This window comes from Mesocricetus auratus, unplaced genomic scaffold (genome assembly GCF_017639785.1).
Source record: "Mesocricetus auratus isolate SY011 unplaced genomic scaffold, BCM_Maur_2.0 Super-Scaffold_100676, whole genome shotgun sequence".
Taxonomy (NCBI): Eukaryota; Metazoa; Chordata; class Mammalia; order Rodentia; family Cricetidae; genus Mesocricetus; species Mesocricetus auratus.
In genome coordinates, this window is record NW_024429266.1 from 18,583,980 (window position 1) to 18,604,199 (window position 20,220).

Here is a 20,220-nt window from a genome sequence, read left to right on the forward strand (position 1 = left end):
AATGGCACTGGCAATTCTGTAAGACTCCCGCCCTTCACACTCCTGAGCTGACATTTCTGAAAGGTGTGAGCTGAACTGTGTAGGGAAATAGAAGTAGAGCTAACTGCTGGGTCTCTTCATAGGGGAAAAAAACAAAACTAAAATTAAAACAGCATTAAAGCTTGTCAGTGGCTATTTATAGCACAGGAAGCAAGCTGGAACTGAGATTAAGATCAGTGAGAACTCTGCTACTTATAGACCAGATGCCAGAGAGGGGGCTTAGATCAGGGATGATCTCAAAGGTTGGGAGAAACCTAGCACTGTGTGACTACAGTTATCACCATAGATTAAAAACAAGACACCCCTGCCTCCCCGCCACCACCACATGCAATCATTTCACTTACGGCGCTCAAATAGAACTTGACAGAATAAACTCAAAACTCTAAACTAAATCAACAATTGAACACTGGGTGCCAAGTTGTAGCGTCCATGAATATCCTACCCTGGGGTGGACAGTTAGAGCACGGTTTTCCACCTTACACTTCTTTCTCAAGCTACAGACAAAGGCAGGCTCCTCTTTGAACTTGTCCCTTGGCCTTTGGACAGACTTCTAAAACCCTAACACATTGGTATGCACAGCCCGTAACAATTATCCTAAGAGACTCTGAAAGAGTACCGCAAGGCAGTCATTGCAGAGTTTAACAGCTGAGAGCCAATCGTTTCTCTAATGATTATGACCAGTCTCCTTTCCTCTGAAACAAACTCAGCAATACCTCCAAAGGTGATCCAAGGCCCCAATGACATAGGTAAGACTCTACTCAGTATAAGAGTTCCAGAAATGGTTCTTATAATCACTAAAAGAGTTATCTTAAGAGGGGCTACCTTGACATTTACCAGTGATGTAGTAGTATTAGCAAAGGAGTTTTAAAACAGTACCAATACTGGAGCTGACATGATAAATACCGTCTGCACGGCAGTATTTGGGAAGTTGAGGTAGGGGACCAAGGGACTGAGTTTTCGGCCAGCCTGAATTACACAGTAAGACTCAAGATGACAACAAACAAAACTTCTACAGTGGAACTCCACACAATTGCTGTACTTTAGTTTGAAATTATAATTAAATGTCAATGCAATCCTAGTTAAAACCTGACCCACCGAGGCTGTAAATGAGAGATATGCCTCCTTTATGTATTTTGCTTGACCTTAAGTTTGTAAAACTACCCTTCTGCTTGCTGATAATTTCTTAGTGACAGCTGAGGATAAGGGATGGGCAGGTCTTGTTTCACTGGCACTCATTTTGTGACGGGGTATTGAGGAGACTAGCCCAGTGCCCCTGTGTTCTATTGACTATGCTTAATGGATGCGCCTCCAAGTTCCCTGGTAGCTCACTCTATCTTTGAGCAGCAGAGACCTCTGTTTTGTGCCTTGATATCACCTGCTCTACTGCCCTAAACTTCCTTAAAGAGGAAAAATAGTGCAGTCTGGGCCAATCCTGTAGCAAATGCAACTTGATTGAAAATTTGTCTCATTTGAAAGGAGGGCATGTTAGTTAACATACCAAGGGACACTGGGGAAGTGGTGCCTTTAAAAAGGACAAAGACTACTTTTTCAACATTAGCATTTATACACATTCAGATTGTTTTTCCTAGCATCACTGAAAACTTAACCATAGCCTTGTTTTGGGGTTTTGTTTTGTTTTGTTTTGTTTTGTTTTTGGTGCATTGTAAACAGCAAATGTTATTATCTTGGGAAATATGTAAAGTTCCTTTTCTCTCCAATTTTACAAAGTGACTTAAGTATTTTATCTAAAAAGATAAAAACTATAATTATCTAGTGAACCTCACGGTGAAGAAATTTTTAATTGTCTGCCAACCACTTTGTAAATTAGAAAATAACAACCCAGAAGTTCCCTTGCAGAATTTGAAATGACCAGCAGAGGGCAGAGCTGAGACTAGGATAACTGACTCCCTCTACAGCAATGAGGAAATCTCCAAAATGAAGCCCAGTTCTATTTTTGACCGAAATATAGCACCACAGTTGCCACATTGGAGGGCTTAAGAGATCAGTCAAGAAAACACTTTTCAATTTAATGCTTTCTTCAGCACAAATCAGAGACATAGGAATGAGCACTGCAATGAAATAATGTAATATGATAACATAAACAGAATAAAGAAATGGAATAATGTAACATTAATATTCTCTCATTTTATGCATATTCATGGGGACAATTAAATCACTTCAAATAAAATCATGCTTAATATGTATAAGATTTTAAAGATGTGTAAAATGTGTATAATTATATATATGCATTGTATATAATACTTAATCTAGAATATATATCCTATAGACAATGATATTGAACAGGATTGTTTGAATGTTTGATAGACTAATGATTATATTATCACCATTTTAATATCCCCAACTTTATCATTTGCAATATTTTGTATTTCAAAAGAATGCTTCAAAGTGACATGCCAACACAGATAATGAAAGCAAAAATAAGAAAGAGTCCATGGGTTAAGCCTATGAGCACAACTGTATATATTGAATAGGACTAAATTTAGTCTTTTCTCTTTTGAAACAGATAAGGTTTTTACTCAGTTATATTCCCAGGTTTGAATACCTGCATTTTAGATACCTCAAGTTGTTTTTGTTTGCTGTTTTTCAAATGAGAAAACAGAGAGGCGCGGGGTGTAGCTCAGGGCAGAGAGCTTGCCTAGTGTGCACAAAGCCCTGAGTCTCATCCCTAGCAGCACATAAAGCAGACCCATTGGCCAACACCAGTCAAGCCAGCATCACAGGGGAAAGGTAGGAAGATCTGAACTTCAAGGTCACCGTTGGATGCATAGCAAGGTACAGGACAGCCTAGGCTACATGAGACCCTGTCACGAATCAGAAGTAACAGGGGGAAAGAGAGAAAGCGAAAATGAAGGAATTAAATAGAAAGTTCTTTAAAAAATGGTATCCATTCCTGAATTTGACCCCCTAGAGCTCTCCCTCGCCCTCCCCTCCTCCTCTCATTTCTTCCCCTCCTTCTTCTTCCTCTCTTTCACTCCCACCCACTCTGCAGAAGCCAATGGTGTGGTCGCAGAGGGTGAAATGTGGAAGGTGACAGCTTCTTGGGCTGAAATTAGATGTTTGTCCGCCTCTTCTAAAACTGTGTGACTCTGGGCAAGTCATTCATCCTTTCCAAGTTTCAGTTTTCACACCAAAGGATGAAATTAGTTTAAAATTAAGTTGCAATCAAGTAATCAAAGTACGGTAAAAATATTTGTTCTCTGTAAGTGCTAAGGTGCATGACATGAAGAAACAAGAAATGGAAGGCTGTGTTTTCCACACTTTTTCACTCATTCTTGCCACCTGCACCAAACACACCTGCATTCATCTGCAGTCACCACACAAACCGTCGGCACACCTTCAACCTCGCCTCGATGAGTAAGTACCACCCACCACCAGCATAGGAGAAACTGTGGCCAGCCTACCCAAGCCTGTCCTCATGCACAGCAGGCACTTCCTCCCTGAGCCACGCCTCCAAGCCTGCTTCAATGCCCAGAGTCACCGACAGAGAGACGCCTGACCCAGAGACACCAATGAGAAAAGGACATACAGCACAGTCAGCCTCTGAGCCAATAGGATCTTGGGAGGGTAAGGCAGGTCTAACTCCCTGAATAAACGAGTCTGCAGCACACTCTGCTACTCACTGACTCCTGGTGCCTGAGTAGTTGGTGCTGTGTCTTCTCACCCTCTCCCCCAAGGGTAACCCACAACACACCAGGACTTCACAGCTCATCTGCAAAGGGACTTCAAAACTCACTCTCTGACATAATCCCTTCCAGGGCATTCCCTCCAGGAGTTATCAATAAGATTAGCACCATGGGCAAATCAAATGGGTATCTTGCAACTCAGAAGTAAACTTGACATAAATTTGTCAAAACAGTTTAAGTGAAGAGTGACTGTTCTAATGACTAAACAAGTAAAGCATTCTACTCCCCAACATATGCTTTTTAGAAATTACATTGGCCTAGGCGAATAGGTCAGTGGTAGATAACTTGTCAGCCTACACAGAACCCTAGGTTAGACCCCTTTACCAGGCAAAACACGAAAGCAAACCTGAAAGGCAACACATGAAGACCACTATATTTCACTTCATAACTCACATTTGAGAGAAAGAATGATCCCTCAAACCCTCACAGTCCCTGGGTCTCCGAAGCTCTTCTTTGTCCCCCTTGGACAGTGCTAAGGATTGTCCCCAACATCGTAGACACACTCAACAAGTGCTTAGGGCTAAGCTATATCCCAGCCTAGAAGCAGGTCTTTCAATAGCAAGATAAGCTGCTGCACCTGTGGTCCTTATAAAGCTTGCAACCCAGCATTTCTACTTTAGCACATAGTGTGGCTTCTACTACTGGGAATCTGAAATCACATCATATTGCAGTAATATCATGTGCATTTCAAATATAACAGCAAAAAGAAATGGTTTCCTGCACAGCATCTTGAGGCCAGGGGTCTTAGAGCTTGCTCAGTAGTTTCTTCAGTAAATCTTAAGAAAAAACTACATATATTTGGTAAAACACAAGTATGCAGATTCTGAACTGTTCAGTCCATTATAATTCCAGCTCTGTGAAAATCTGGTTGTGAATTAACAACTTTTAAAATAAAGAATTCCCTGTGTTCACAACCTTGGATGAGTCAGCAGGACACCAAGGACAACCAATGAAACCATGCTTCATGAGAAGTGTCTGAGAACAGTGGTCATATTGGACCAAAGCATTCGTAGCCAAGGTTCCCATTCAAGTTCTTCCTGCCTTTCTGGGCTGAAAGTAAACACTTATGCAGAACTAAAGTTAAGCCTCAAACTCTACAAGCTCTTTCATTTCATTCTGCATCTGCTCTCACAAACCCAGTTTGATGATGTCACTGAATTATCATTTCATCAGAGCAAAGTGTTTTTCATGAAGATTTCTCAGGGTACTAATAGAATCCCAATACCCACTCTTCTTAGGTTGTCTTTCGTCTTTGAAGCTCTACTATTTTCTTGGAAATATCTATCCCCCAGTTTGTTTACGTATTTTGAGTCAGCATTTCTCACTGAACCTGGGTCTCGCTGATTCTGCTAGGTCAGCCAGTAACCTTCAAGGATCAGGGATGGCTGTCTCCATTGTCCTACCACTATCCCCAATTCTGGGCTTTCCGGCAAACTGCCACACCTAGCTTTCTATGTGAGTGCTGGGGATCTGAACTCAGTCTTGTTTGTTATTCCTCTAAGTTAGTATAGGAAATAATAGGTATCACGATACATCTTCATTCATATGTGTCATTATATTTTAAAAGAGGGGCTTGGAGCCTGTGACTTACCCACACGATGATTTCATATCACAAGGCAGCACTTGACATCACTTGGAGTGTGCATGCCAAAGCGGGATTCTACACTTCCACTGGGCAAGGGAGAGACCAACACTGATCCAGCACACAGCACAGAAGATAGAGCTTACTCACGCACCTGACAAGTATCACCTCTGCACTTAAGTCAGTGGGGAACATATGGCATAAGAATGAACCAAGAACAGCTGTGGTGGCGCACGCCTTTGATCCCAGCACTCAGGAGGCAGAGGCAGGTGGATCTCCGTGAGTTCAAGGCTAGCCTGGTCTGCATCGTTGAGTTCCAGAAGAGGCTCCACAGAGAAACCCTGTCTCAAAAAAACCAACCAACAAACAAACTAACAAAGAAAAAAAACCCACAGGAGCAAACCAGGCCCATGAATTTAACATCACACTAGATAGACCCACAAAAGGTAGGAAGCCTAACACGGGGCACAGTGGTACTGATGAATGGCACTGGTGAACCTGTCATCCATCATCCACCATCCACCCATCACATTGTGTCAAAGGGGTACCAGGCAAAGGACTCCCGATTTTCCCCCGGTCTTCAGCTCCATGTGGTCGCTATTGATCCGGGGGCCTACTCAGATGACTAGCCCTCTGAGCAGATGGAACCCATGAGCTTCACCTGGACTTGACCTTCTGTCAATCGTCTTTCAACTGACTCAACTTTGAATGCCTCCAGCAGCTCTCAAGGGGAGGTCCTTAATATCTTACCACACCAACGATAGCTCTCTCGCCAACTCTTACTGGCTCTCTGCTTTGCCTCCACTCAGACATCTCTGAATGCCCCATCATCTTTAGCCTCTTTGTAGTCATTCTATAGATATGTGTTACTGTGTGATCTGAGAGCGAACGTTAATAATTAAGATCGGGGCTGGAGAGATGGCTCAGAGGTTAAGAGCACTGCATCTTCTTCCAGAGGTCCTGAGTTCAATTCCCAGCAACTACATGGTGGCTCACAACCATCTATAATGAGATCGAATGCCTTCTCCTGGGGTACATGCATGTACACAGGTAAAAAACTGTATGCATAATAAACAAATACAAAAATAATTTTAATATCAGAACGAAAAAAAGTAACTGATAACCAACAGCCACTCAATCAGGTAAAACAGGAATTACATGGTAAATAGCAAGCAAGGACACACAAATGGCTTGGGAATTTATGGTTATTCAGCAAATCCTGACTTTGTGGAAATGCATCAATATGTCTGACACGGCACACCCATACCACTGTGCAACATCAAGAAGAAACGTCCCCAGAGCATTCAGCTGGGAAGCTGTTACATATCATCTGTTCTGTGTGATGACATCGCATATAGAAGCCTATAAACACCAGAAAGATGCATAGCTGAGGGTGTGGTTGGGGTACAACAAATGCTAAGCAAGAGGAAGGCCCTGAGTTCAAACCCCAGCACCAACAAGAAAGACAAAATGCACCGAAAGAGAAGTCACTACTCTCAAGGCAACAGCTGATACCAGCCGCCATTTGTATGGATACTTGGACATACCCAACAAAAGGGAAGGAGAAAATCATGACGGAAGAGTTGGGCTTAATCATTTTAATAAACGTCCATCACCCACAATCAGGATGAATTGGGAACCACCACACACTGTGTGCCAAACGGGTGATTCCAAGTACAAGTTCCGGAAGCCAAAATGTGCACTCAGAAGAAAGAAGCAGCTGTGTTTCTGCACTGCATGGATCTGTCAGTTGCACATTTAAGCAAGAGATGGCCAGAACCGCAAAAATACCTTTGGCGGATTTGTGCTGGCAATGGACTCCAAATGGGGAGGGGGGAGCAGTAGTATAACTTCAATTTCTTCTTAAAGAATACAACCCCTTCATCAAGCCCATTATGAAGTTTAAGTGAGTACTTACAAGGTATTTACAGGAAAGCCTGGTGGGAGACACACACATGCTCTCTACTTCCTGATCCACCTCCTCCTGAGTGACCCTTCTGCCTTGCAATCCTGAGGCTGCAGCTGTGACCCACCCCTGCCACAACCCCACCTGGCAGCATGCTCACACTGTGGTGGTAGAGCGGACAGAAGCCACTTCTTTTCAGGTGTTTTTACACAGCTGGGACTACACGGCGACCATTGCTGCTTGACAAAGTTCCAGCATTTTTACATTGCAGACCACATTTCTCCAGCACCTTTTTTTTTTCTTTTTCGAGGCAAGGTTTCTGTGTGTAGCTTTGCAGCCTGCCCTAAATCCACCTGCCTCTGCCTCCGGAGTTCTGGGATCAAAGGGGTGGGCCAACTTTATTTTTATTTTTAATGATTCTCAATATTAATGCCTTTCCTTTTGGGAAATTTTCTATGGGATTTGGTAAAGGATTAAAACACGTACAATGGTAGCTTCCCTAAAGAAAACAATTCTTAGGGAAAAAAAAACCCTCCAGTCTGGAACCAGGAATTCCAATGCACCCTCCTAATTACACCAAGAAAAGAGAAGTTAGACACACCTGATTCCAAGGATAAAATGCCTGAGACCATGAAGGACAAGAGTTCAGTTAGAAGTCAGAGTGGTATGTTATAAAGGGAAAAGAGTAAGGACCTTCCCTTCTGGGAGAGTTTGTGAGGGGAACAGGCGCACATAGTAAGACTAGGAAATTGTAGTATAGGGTCTGCTCCCCAGAAATCCTTTACCCAAGGTCATGCATTTGCACAAGGGCCTCCATTTCCTGGGGGACTTAAGTAGAGTTCCTGCTTGACAAAGCACTCATTTTATCTCTAGCTAGAGGAACTTATGACCCTTCATTAGCATATGACTGGTGTCTATTGTCAAGGTCAGACTAGCTTCCTCAACCCCAGACCTCAAGCCACATCCCACAGGCCCCTTACTTTCTCTTTAATTCCGTGTACAACTATACAGTATAAAGGGTATAATCTTTTCTCAATAAAATGCTGCTGGCAGCCATCCCGATTCACCCTCAGTTCCTATCTGCTCCCCATCCCAGCACCGACTCTACATATCCTCACTGGGACCCGAACCCTCTGCTGAAGCAGGTCTCTGTCCCAGGCAATGACAACAATGGGGAAAGCGGTTAATACACTCTTGGAAGATCAACTCTTTAAGGTCAGCTGAATGATTTCTCTTTGCCAGACAAAACAAGTCCAGGCTGGAGGCAACCTCTGCCACTGTCTGGCTCTCCAGAAGTCTCCTTCTAAGTTCTATTCTGTCCTCATTCCAGTTTATAATGCCCAAAGGAAAGGTCTTCCATAGAAACCCTACCCTCTTATCCGCCTGCTCAGACACCTAACGGAGAGTGGAGGGAGCCCACCCTCAGCTTCCTGTCAGAAATATCAAAGGACAGCTGCAGCTGCGCTCTTCCTTGTGCTCCCCCATCCAGTTCACACCCATCTTCCTCTTTTATAAAGCACACCTGGACAGTGTGGCTTCTAATAGGTCTTAATAATAAAAACCTGGAGTCAGATATAGGGGCTATCGTGTGAATTCTAATTGGTCTTAATAATAAAAACCCTGAGTTAGATGTAGAGGTTAATGCTGAAAGACCAGAGAAGCAGAGCAGTCAGTCCCTAGTTCTTGCCTCTACTGACTCCTCCAACCAAAGAGGCCAACCTGTCTCCACAAATCAGACTGAATGCTCTGAGCTCCTGTCTCCTCCTGGCTTATACTCCTCTCTCTGCCCAGTCATGCCACACCTGTCTCCACCTCCCTAATGCTGGGATTAAAGGTGTGTGATCCCAAGTGCCAGGACCAAAGGTGTGAGCTGCATTTTTCTTATAGACTGGATCAATCTAGTATAGCCTAGGGTGACCTCGAACTCACAGAGATCCTTCTCCCTTTGTCTCCTGAGTGCTGGGATTAAAAGTATGCACCACCACTGCCTGGCCTCTATGGCTAACTAATGTGGCTAGTTCCCAACCCTGGTCTTCAGGCAGGCTTTATTTGTTAAAGCACAAACAAAATATATCCACACACCTGCATTTAGATTTCATCCTTTTTGACTCCTCAGAACTAAATGAAATGCTAAATCTCTTCGGTCTTTTACCTTACATTCTCTATTGGGTTCCCTTTACCCCTCACCTCTTTATCCCCAGTCCTCCATCAGTTTCTAACTATGAACATTACCCTCTAAAGGAAAAGCAAGGCTCACCAAACTTTCTCCGCTTTTAAACTACCCCAAGTTTCTTTACAATAAATACTTTGTGACTGTCTAGTTAGAGAGAGAAAAGTCAAATTCGTTGAGTAAATTCACCTTCTTTTTTTTTGTTTTTGTCTTTTTGTTTTTTCGAGACAGGGTTTCTCTGTATTGCTTTGGAGGTTGTCCTGGAACTCACTCTGTAGACCAGGCTAGCCTTGAACTCACAGAGATCCACCTGCCTCTGCTTACCGAGTTCTGGGATTAAAGGCGTGTGCCACCAACACCCGGCTTAAATTCACCTTCTTAATATTACCTGAGAATACACCAAGAGTAAACCAACTGCAGCATGCAAGTCAAGTCCGTGCCCCCCTCCACCTTCTCCTGTAAGTGGGTTTTATTAGGTAATACAGTCACATTTATAGACTGTATTGTCTGTGTAAGCAGGATTGAATGGCTTGACAAAGTCTGTAATAGAGCTCCTAAATTCTAAAACACTATCTGACTCTTTACAAATCTAGACACTAAAAAGAAAAATACAATAAATCTTTCAGGTTTCCAAAGTCTAGTAAGGCTTTGGAAGGAGAGCCTATAAGCTCCTCTTCACAGGGTTGGTTGTGTTCTCAGAACAAAGCACCTTCCCTTGGTCACTGTGTCCCGATTCTACCCTTCAGTGGAAGCCCAGTGGTAGCACATGCTAATGGGAAGAAGCACATGAGAAAGACACTTCCTTTACACAGAAATGAAGGCATATCCAGCAAAAGGGAAGGCGGAGAAAATCATGAAGGCAGAGTTGGGCTGAATCACTCATTTTAATAAACATCCATCACCCACAATCACAATGAACTGGGAACCACCACACACTGTGAGCCAAATGGGTGATTCAAAGTACAAGTTCCGGAAGCCAAGATGTGTATCTGAAGCAGCATGGTCCCCACAAATGAGCAAACACAAAGAAAGCCCATCCCTGCCTCAGAAAGTGTATCCCCAGTGTGTCTTTTAAAGATCTCTGCTTAAAAAAAAAAGTTCAGTTAGCATACAGAATAATGAGTTTCATTATGACACAGCCAGGCCTCACTGAGCTGTGTCCTACATCATTGTATTTTGCTCAAATCCACCCCTTATCACTCATCCTAAGTAGACACTTCCTTCCCACTCTTGTTACCCTCCCTCCCCAGAGCCCCCTTCTGCTTCTGGGTCTAATATATTTACATAATATAGTCTCTCTCTGTCTCTCTGTCTCTCTCTGTCTCTCTCTCTCTCACACACACACACACCACATGAAAGACAATGTGATGTCTTTCTTTCCTTCCCACATGTCTCTCCTTATCAGTCTTGCCTATCCCTTTTTACTCCTTTTTCTCCAACTTTCATTAAAAATGTACTTTTAAAACTTCACCGTGTAAACTTCAGTGAATTCAAAGCTGGGGAACATTTTTCCACCCATACCAGTACTAAAAGCAGCATCTCCACTGAGCACAGAACATGGTCATTAGGAGGTATAATAGCAATTATCACTACTATATTCACAATACTTTTTGTTGTTGCTATTCTGAGATGGATCCTACCAAGTGTTTGTACAGATGAGTCTGTAGGGGACATTTTACCTTCAGCCCACAACAATCAGGAACCTGAGACTGTAAGAGGATGTCATACACTTCTGGGCTGCATCTGCCGCCTTCTGACATGATATTGGGACCTAGGCCACATAGGATGAGTATGAAGCCATGCTGTTTCATGTCATCACTTGATGCTTATATGATCACCTAAGTCATCAGGCCACATGTCCTCTGCATGCATGAGACTTCACACATATCAGCCATGTTCTCTACCACTGAGTTACTGCCTCTACCCTGCAGCAATACTTAAGGATTGATTATAACAGAGGTAAAAAATAAAAGTCATCTTTTCCCCTCTTACACAAGATTAATAAAACTGCATAAATTATAAATTTATTAAAGCATGTACCATATCAAAATATTCTTTTCTTTAAGGCAGGGTCTCACACTGTAACACAAACTGAACTGGACTCACACTGAAATTCAGGCTGTCCTGAAGCACAGGGCAATCCTTCAGTCTCGGCTTCCTGAGATTTCAGGCATGAACCACCACACCTAGCTTAAAACAGTCTTATACACGACTATCTCAGAAGTAAAATGTACATATTAATGACTACAGGATGCAGTCATATAAGTGTCACTGAGTGGTAGCAGGAACTAATTATAGGGGTAGAAAGAAATACCACTGTTCCACACTCAGAGAAATCAGAGAAAAATGACAACATACAATAAAATGCAGGTGTGGCAGCTCAAGCCTATAATCCCAACACTCAGAGGAGGCTGCAGAAGGAAGATTGTTACAAACTCAAGGTCAGTCTCAGTGTACTGGGTGTTTTGTGTGTCAACTTGACACAAGCTAGAGTCATCAGAGAGGAAGGAGCCTCAGCGGAGGCAATGCCTTCCTGAGATCCAGCTGTAAGGCATTTTCTCAGTTAGTGCTCAATGGGGGAGGGCCCACTTCATGCACTTCATGGTGGGTGGTGCCATCCCTGGGCTGCTGGTTCTGGTTTCTATAAGAAGACGGGCTGTGCAAGCCAGTAAGCAGTACCTTTTCCTGGCCTCTGCATCACTCCTGCCTTCAGGATACTTCCCTGTTTGACTTCCTTCAGTGATGAACAGCAATGATGAAGTGTGAACCAAATAAACCCTTTCCTCCCCAACTTGCTTTTAGATCATGGTGTTTCATCCCAGCAATAGAAACCCTAAATAAACTCAAGGTTAATCTAGTCTAAAAGGAACTTCTCTCTCTCTCTCTCTCTCTCTCTCTCTCTCTCTCTCTCTCTCTCTCTCTCTCTCTCTCTCTGTCTCTCTCTCTCTCTGTCTCTCTCTCTCTCTGTGTGTGTGTGTGTGTGATCGCATATAATAAAGTAATAAAGGTCTTCTACTTTACTCTGATCTCATTACTGATACAAGCATGAGTGGTATAATTTGATATTTTGCAATGTATTTGTCATCATAAAATGTTACTAATACAGGGCAATTTTTTCCAAGCCAAATTATATGTACTTTAAAGAATGAAACCAACTTGGGACATCTTGATACATACCCACATATACCCCTTATAAAATAAATGCATTTTATAATTTAAAATGAAGTTGGATAGAAAAGTGGTTCTTGTGGAAAACAGTGAGCAAATTTCTTCTTGTGGCTCTTTATTGTCTACTCCTTCCCACTGGCAATCCATCCCCTCCCCCCAAATTAGAGTTACATACCTAACAACATCTAACTTCCCACAAAGTAGAGATCTGTGAAAGAAAGGAACAAGCTTATGTAACAAATCAACCTACAGCCATTTGGGGCTCCCGTCGTGGTGATAGCAATACCAGATAAAATAACTATATTTATTCTTTGATGAAGCACTATTTTAAAAGGGAACCTTTTGTTCCTCCATGCTACACCCTCTAGGGGATATCGTCAACATTCACACACAACATACACAGAGAGCTAAATATCACAGTCATATCTGAGTATAGCACTTCTGCAGAAAAGGACCGGGAAATGGAGTGACTATGGAATGGTCATGGACACAACACCAGGTGAGCATGATGTGCTCTCCTTCACAACTTTCAGTTATTCTCCTGTAGCTTTTCTTGTCTTTTCACTTCAGTAAGAAAGCATAGCAAAGAAATACAGAGACCAAATACAAATTCTCAGATCACATAAGGCTCAAGTCCACATTCCAATGTGCATTACATCTCTCCAAGTGTTTCCATGATTGCTGGACATAAGTAATATTTGATCGGTCAAGAAAATTCACTGAATGGATACTCTAATTCTTCATGTACTCAGTAACCTTCCTGTTCTACACACAGAAAGAAACTCACTTATGGAATGGCTCTGCAAGTTTCTGTAAGAATTTAAAAAACGATAATGTAAAATAGCATGATCCAATAATTGTGTTAAACGTTTTCTAACTTAAGCTCATTTAGTGTTTAAGACTATTCTCAACCAAGATAGTACTACCAATGAAAAATTTTTAATGTGATCCTGGATAAATATCATCTCTTCCTACATGGAAGAAATGGGATCGAAATCTAAGTCTAGAGTCTGCTCTTAACCACTCTGGAAAGGCCTGCCAAGTAAACACAGTCAGACAGCTCAGGGGAATACCTTCATACAAGTTTTGATTTGCATTTAGACACTATTGAGTGCAGAGTTAGTTACAATGTTATTATAGGACAATTACAGTCATGAATGGACAAACACAGTAACTACAGGGGTAGCATGTAATTCTGAATAATGTCCTGAGAGAAACAGTAGAGCTGGGGCTGAAAAGATAGCTCTGAGGTTAATAGGGATACTGCCCTTGCAGTGGACCAAAGTTCAGATCCCAGAACCCACACTGGGCAGCCCACAACCAGGAGATCTCCAGCTCCAGGAGATCTGACTCCTCTTCTGAGAGTCATGGGCAATTGCACTCAAGTGTACATACCCATACAAAGGTGCATATATACATATAATTAAAACTAAAATATTTTCAAAGGAATAAAAGTTTACTTGTATGGGCAGATTGAAGATAAAGAGCCACCACTGATACAGGAGTGAGCAGCCATAACAAAGGTTAGACTCCAGTCTAAAGCAAAAACAGTAGAAGGGTGTCATCACACAGGGGTTGATGGGATAACTAAAACACAAAGACAAACAGAAGATGATGCAACAATAAGGAACCGGCAGCACATGCCTCCAGCTATTCCAGCAAGTAGCTCCAGCTATGATTCCCTGTCAGGGGTAGGAGACAGAAGCCCCATGCCAAAGAAAGTCTGGTTGGCCCATTGAAAGAGCTGCCAGCCCTGTGAAAGGATAAGACCAGAATTCTTGAAAGTCTGAAGTCCAGCATGAGAATTTCTTAGATGAGTGGCCACTCTTGTGTGAAAAGTCAGCATTGAAGAGATCTAGGTTGTCATTCTTCATGTCTTACAGGGCTATGGTCAGGCAACACTTTGAGAACTTGTTGCTTAAATCTGAGCTACACTGGGCACCTCCCAAAAAGAAGAGATCACAATTCAGAGAATTGGGGCCAATGTGTCATAACTCCAGAGGAGTCCCTAGGAGAGGGACACCACGAAGTTCGGATAGTAGAAGGCGAGCACATCAACAGTTAAAGGCAGGTGCTCTTTAGTACCGCTGTTGGTACCTGGGAGCTGCACTCATCACAGTGGAGCCTCAATGAACTCAGACTGAGCTCGGTGTCGGTCACTGAAGCCAGCAAGCAGTCTTCCATGATCTTCAGGGATGATGGGTGGAACTCTGGTGCTCCAGCCGGATCTCTGATTTCCATAGCCTCAACTCTACAGAAAGGACTTTAATGTTGAGTGAAATTGGAAGCCATGGAGACTGTTCCTCCTGTGCAGATCTCAGGCTTGTGTTAGTAATCTCTAGAGATGGAAAAGTAATAGAACATGCCCCACCCACAGGCTACAAGCTAAGCATGGCCAGTGGAGGCTCCTCATAGCCTCCTGTTTGTGGTTTTCTGCCCTGTGGCCATTGGTAGTGTATTGGTTGGCTATCAATGTAAGTGTACTTCTCTACCTTGTTTAGTCTTGTGTTTTCCTTATTTCAGTGGTTTCCTTGCTCTTCTCCCAGTGTTGCCGGGGATTTAGCTCTCAGCAGTAGGCTGCTCACTAAGAAAATACCCAAATAAAATGAAAGTGATAGCCATATCAACCAATACACAAATCACCCCTCAGAAAATACAAGAAACAAGAATTGGGGATGTGGCTCAGTGGTCAAAGACTTGCCTCACATGTATATTATATATCCCTAAGGTCTGTCCCCAGTAGAACAAAATAAAAACATACAAAAAAATCCACTCAATGAAACAATGTAAAACCTCCCAATCACAGTTGTGCTCCAATAAACACTGGAAAGTCTCATCTTGTCTCCAGGATCTTATCAATGAACTATGACCTGCAGACATTTGTAAATGTCAACCAATCAGGAGTTGGCATAACTGAAGTCCTTCATGTGCATAAAACTAAACAGTCGGGGCCAAGAACACTTGTACTATCACTTACGTAGGTGGGCCAGAGTGAGGAACTGGGTGGAAGCTTTGTCTTTGCCACCCTTGTCTTTGCCCTTCCTGAGTGCCTCATCCTTTTGTACCAAAGGCTACCTCCTCATGACTTGAACACTCTCCTTTTTTCCTTCATAATTTTATTTATTTATTCTTAGCACATGGCCTTATTATTGCCCACAGTGGTCTTGAACTCATGAATCCTTCAGCTCAGCCTCTGAAATGCTAGAATTATAGAATGTCATTGTTACTTTTCTATTCCCATGAAGACACCATGACCAAAACAATTTTAGAAGAAAGCATTTAATTAAAGACTTGCTTATGGTTTGAGAGGGTGAGTCTGTGATTTTCATGGCTGGGAATGTGGCAGCAGGCCAGCAAGCATGGTTCTGGAATAGTAGCTAAGAGCTTGCACATTGAGAAAACAACCATGAGGCAGAGAGAGAGAGAGGGGGGGGGAGCTAACAGGAAATGGAATGGGCTTTTAAAACCTTAAGCCCCGGCCGCAGTGACCTATTCCTCATGATCTTTCCCAAACAGCTCTGCCATCTGGGGACCAAGCATTCAATATATGGACCTGTGGGGACCACCCTCATTCAAAACACCACACAGACCACTGACTACACCCATAGCTCCCCCTCCTTCTTTGGTTGTTGTCTTAATAAAGCTTTCCTTTTTACTTGAATTATTTTATAGTGAATGCTATTGACACCTGTCACATAGGATAAATTTCCTTATCATTTGTAAATGAGGTACCATGGGCACTCAAATCTACATGTGTCTTATAAAGTTCACAAAACCTTTATCAAGTAACGTGAAGGAAAATGTGATGTCCTTTTATATTTTCTACAGCACAAGAAATCAAAATGGTAGGCCCTAAAAAGATATGTGATAATGTACCATGGATTCTAGTTGGTCTTAATAATAAAAATCCAGACACAAATATTGGGCTGAAGATCAGAGAAGCAAAGAGTTCTCACTGAACCTCTGACTGCACTGTTCCTCAGACTTCTGTGTCTCTACCAAACCTCAGACCCACCCAGCTCCTGTCTCGTCCTGCCTTAGATTTCTCTCTAGTGCTGGGATTAAAGATGTGGGATCCCAAGTGCTGAGGTCACCTTCATGTGAGCTCCCTTTCTCTGTAAGACTGAATCAACTTCATGCAGTTCAGTGTGGCCTTGGACTAACAGAGATCCATCTGCTTCTGTCTCCTGAGTGCTGGATTAAGGGTGTGTGCCACCATTACCTGGCCTCTATGGCTGACTGACTTTGCACCCTGACCTTCAGCCAAGCTTTATTTGTTAGATCATAAGCAAAATATCACTACAGGATAACAAGAAACATGAGAAATCTTTAGCTGAAGTAGGTCAATTCCTAAACTGCATCAGTAAGATTCCCCATTTCAAAAAATACAGATTCTTTTAAACAGACAGGTAGGATGCTATTATAGATCAGCAGACAGGAAGAGTAGCAGGTACAAGCCCAGTCCTACTGGGTTGCATCTTGGAAAGAACTTTCCCTGGGAGAATTGTTCCTTGGAGATGCTCACAACAACCCTCTTCTGGAAATCAGCAGAAAGACTAATTATCAAAAATGTCTCTCCCCAGAGATGAGCACCTTCATTCCCGGACCTCACTTGACACCTCAGCCTTTATAATGTGGAGTATGTTTGTAGTTTGAGAGAGAAAAAAAATAATCCTTGACTCCTTATTCATTAAGCTATTTTAGAAGATGGAACAATGGTTCCCATGAGAGTACCTTTAATTTCTTCTTTGTTTTGTGTTCATTTGGTGCCAGGACTAGAGAGGGAGTACACAGCCAAGGAATACTGCCAAGAGGAAGATGATGGCTTCAAGCTGGGGAATGAAATTCCTACTTTCTGTGTTTGTTTTTTACTTATCGACCTTCCAAGACAGCATGGCTAACGAAGCAATTTCAATCTCTCCAAACTCCAGGGTGGATGGAGTAAGGTGACACATAAGAAGTAACAAGCTTAACTTAAAAAGAGAAAGAGAAAGACAAAAGATGTGCTCATTGAAACCCTTCGCTAGCATGCTTGGAGACCTGAGTTTTATCCCCAGTATCACAATAATAAATAAACAATAGAAAACTTTCAAACGGAGGAATTAGGGTTATCCTGTGCTTTTCAGCTTATTCCAATTTCACCCTTGCTGAGTGGGAAGACTTTTAAGTTCTGAACCTTAATTAGGAAAATAAAGTTAATTTGATATTAGTTTTCATTAAAAAGCAAGTACTAGACCGTTATGTGAATTTCTGGGACAATATGAACGAATTCATGCTCACGCATGTATTCATCCCCCACTAGGGCAACAACGACATATCAAAGTGGCAATTCCGTGGAAGCCCAACATGGAAAACCAGTGGCTTTATTTTGCATACTTACAGACTGAGGGGGAGGGGTGGTATAACAGGATGGATGACTCCCCAAACAGCTACATCATTAAAGTCACACTGGAGCATGGATGACAACTTCCCGATTACTATAGAGATTGAGTCCCCTGCTCCCTGTACAGGGGATGCTAGAGGGGATACACCACATGCTCGAGCATCTTCCAGACCACAAGACCATGTGCAGCTTGGGCAGAGTTACTTATAACTGAGAAGAGTGGTTAAAATCTCAGGTAAGAAGTGTATGTCCCCACCCCACCCCCTTTTCTCACGAGGGATCATCAAGAGGCTGGATCTTGGGGGTGCGAGTAGTCACAGCTGCCCTGATGAAGGAGGCAATGGCTGTTAGAAAGAGATGACAGCATGCGATGCAGACATAGCTAGTGTTTCTCTCTACTGTATTGTTTCTCTCTACTGTATTGTTTCTCTCTACTGTATTGTATTCTCTACTATCTCCAAATTTCCCTACTGATATCTACCAGAAGGTAGCTCTACAAAATACCACACTATAGTCCTCAGGTTCTGTCTCCAGAATCCACAGCTCCCACAGAGACAAGAAGAAGCTTTGTAAATTATCTAATTCTTCCCAGAAGATAAAAAGATCTACTAGCAGTAATTAGTGGCCATGTCATTAAAAAATAAACTTCAATAAAAAAATAAAAATCAATATTAAAGAAGGTTCACAAGTCACGGCATCATCAAGAAACTTTTCCTCACAGACCAGAACTAAAACCTCAGAATATTTTATGAGATTTCTTCTGCTCATACTACGGGGGGGAGACCACAGGCTGGGGTTGGTAAACAGGAGGAAGAAGCAAGCAGCAAGCATGGACACTCTGTTATTTACGGTCACCTTCTCATACTCTCTGGATCTGGGGACAAAGCCTCACTGTGAAGCTCAGGCTTGATCCTCCCACATCAGCCTCCCAGGCGCTGAGATTATTGGCATGAGCCACCATTTCTGGCTCTATAACCAGCTCTAGACCTCAGCCTCTGTTCACATTCCCTGTCTTTTGAGGTACGTTTGGGATGCAGTTATGTAGCCATGTGATCAGAATTCAATGTCCTCAAACACTTAGTTCCTGGGCTCCGCACAAGAGATGCAACCAGACCCCCCCCCCCCAGCTTTCTCATGAGAGATACACATGCAGGAATTCTTGCCTTTCTCAGTTTTAGGTGCACGCTTCTCTGAACCATGCCACACATGCACCCCATACCTGAGAAAGTGAATACTCTGGCTTGACGATGCTAGTCCGGGGCAGTGCTGGCATTCATGAGTTATAAACATGCCTTTTGTGTTCCACACTATTAAGTCCTGCTAAGTGGGGGCCTGGGCAAGGGCAGAGACTGCTGCTTCTTCTTGTTGTTAATGTTTAGTGCACAAATGAGTTTCGAAAACACACAGCATTCTAGTGCCCATGGAAACCCCTGACCCATTGGGACTCGTATTTTACCCTTTGGTAAAGCTTCTGATGGAATGTCTATGGCCAGCACAGAAATAGAGGTGTGAGGTATAGTTCAGTGGCAAATGCTTGCCTATGCATGTTCAATCTCCACCAAAAATAAAATTTCTGAGAGGTCTTAAAATAAGCCCTAATTAGAGCAGGCTAGCAAATTACTAAGCGGCTATTTGGATTTTTGTTATTGTTGTTGTTGTTTTTTAAAAGGAGGTTTGCAAACTACATCTAATGCCATGTTCTAAAGAAAAGTATAGAAATAGACAAGCTGGGTCCTTGAGTGGCCCAGGGGAGGAAGCCTTGCATCATGTGTTGTTTTTAAATTATAGGGCAATTGGGGCAGACACACATCACAGCTGCTACTCCGTCTGCACTCCACCCCAAAGACAGAAGTGGATTCTCCTACTTACATCAAAGGGAGCTGAACTTGACCCAGCGTTCTGATTACATGGTTCCCTGAAGCAGTCACTAAAAGGAAGTAGAAGGCCCATGGCAATGATCCGTGAGCAAAATTTTTCTGCTTCTTCCGGAGGCCCGTTCTCCTGCTGGCTGAACAGTTTCTCCAACAGAGTCCGCCCTGCATAGGAAACACAGTCATTAGACAGGGGTTGGCAGATCACCTGGCTCAGAATTCTCCAGAGAGAGAGTACGGTAAACATCACCAGTGAGCAACAGTCTCCAAGGCTACTTGTGTGAAGAAAGTATCCGAATGAACAAAAAGTGCTGGATGTGGTCGGACACCACATAGGAAAGGGTGTAGGGGTGTGCTCTCCCAGGTTCCCAAATGCCTCCAGCCTCAAAAGACAATA

The 20,220-nt window shown here is 42.8% G+C and overlaps 1 protein-coding gene across 1 annotated transcript in view; it reads right to left on the bottom strand.

Annotated features, from left to right (window-relative positions):
- The window catches only part of Fmn2 (formin 2), a 297,720-nt gene that overhangs the window by 243,833 nt on the left and 33,667 nt on the right, over positions 1 to 20,220 (bottom strand). Inside the window, exon 2 of the mRNA XM_021231917.2 lies at positions 19,822 to 19,988. Coding sequence (XP_021087576.2) covers positions 19,822 to 19,988 — 167 coding nt within the window. The remainder of the gene's footprint in view (positions 1 to 19,821; positions 19,989 to 20,220) is intronic.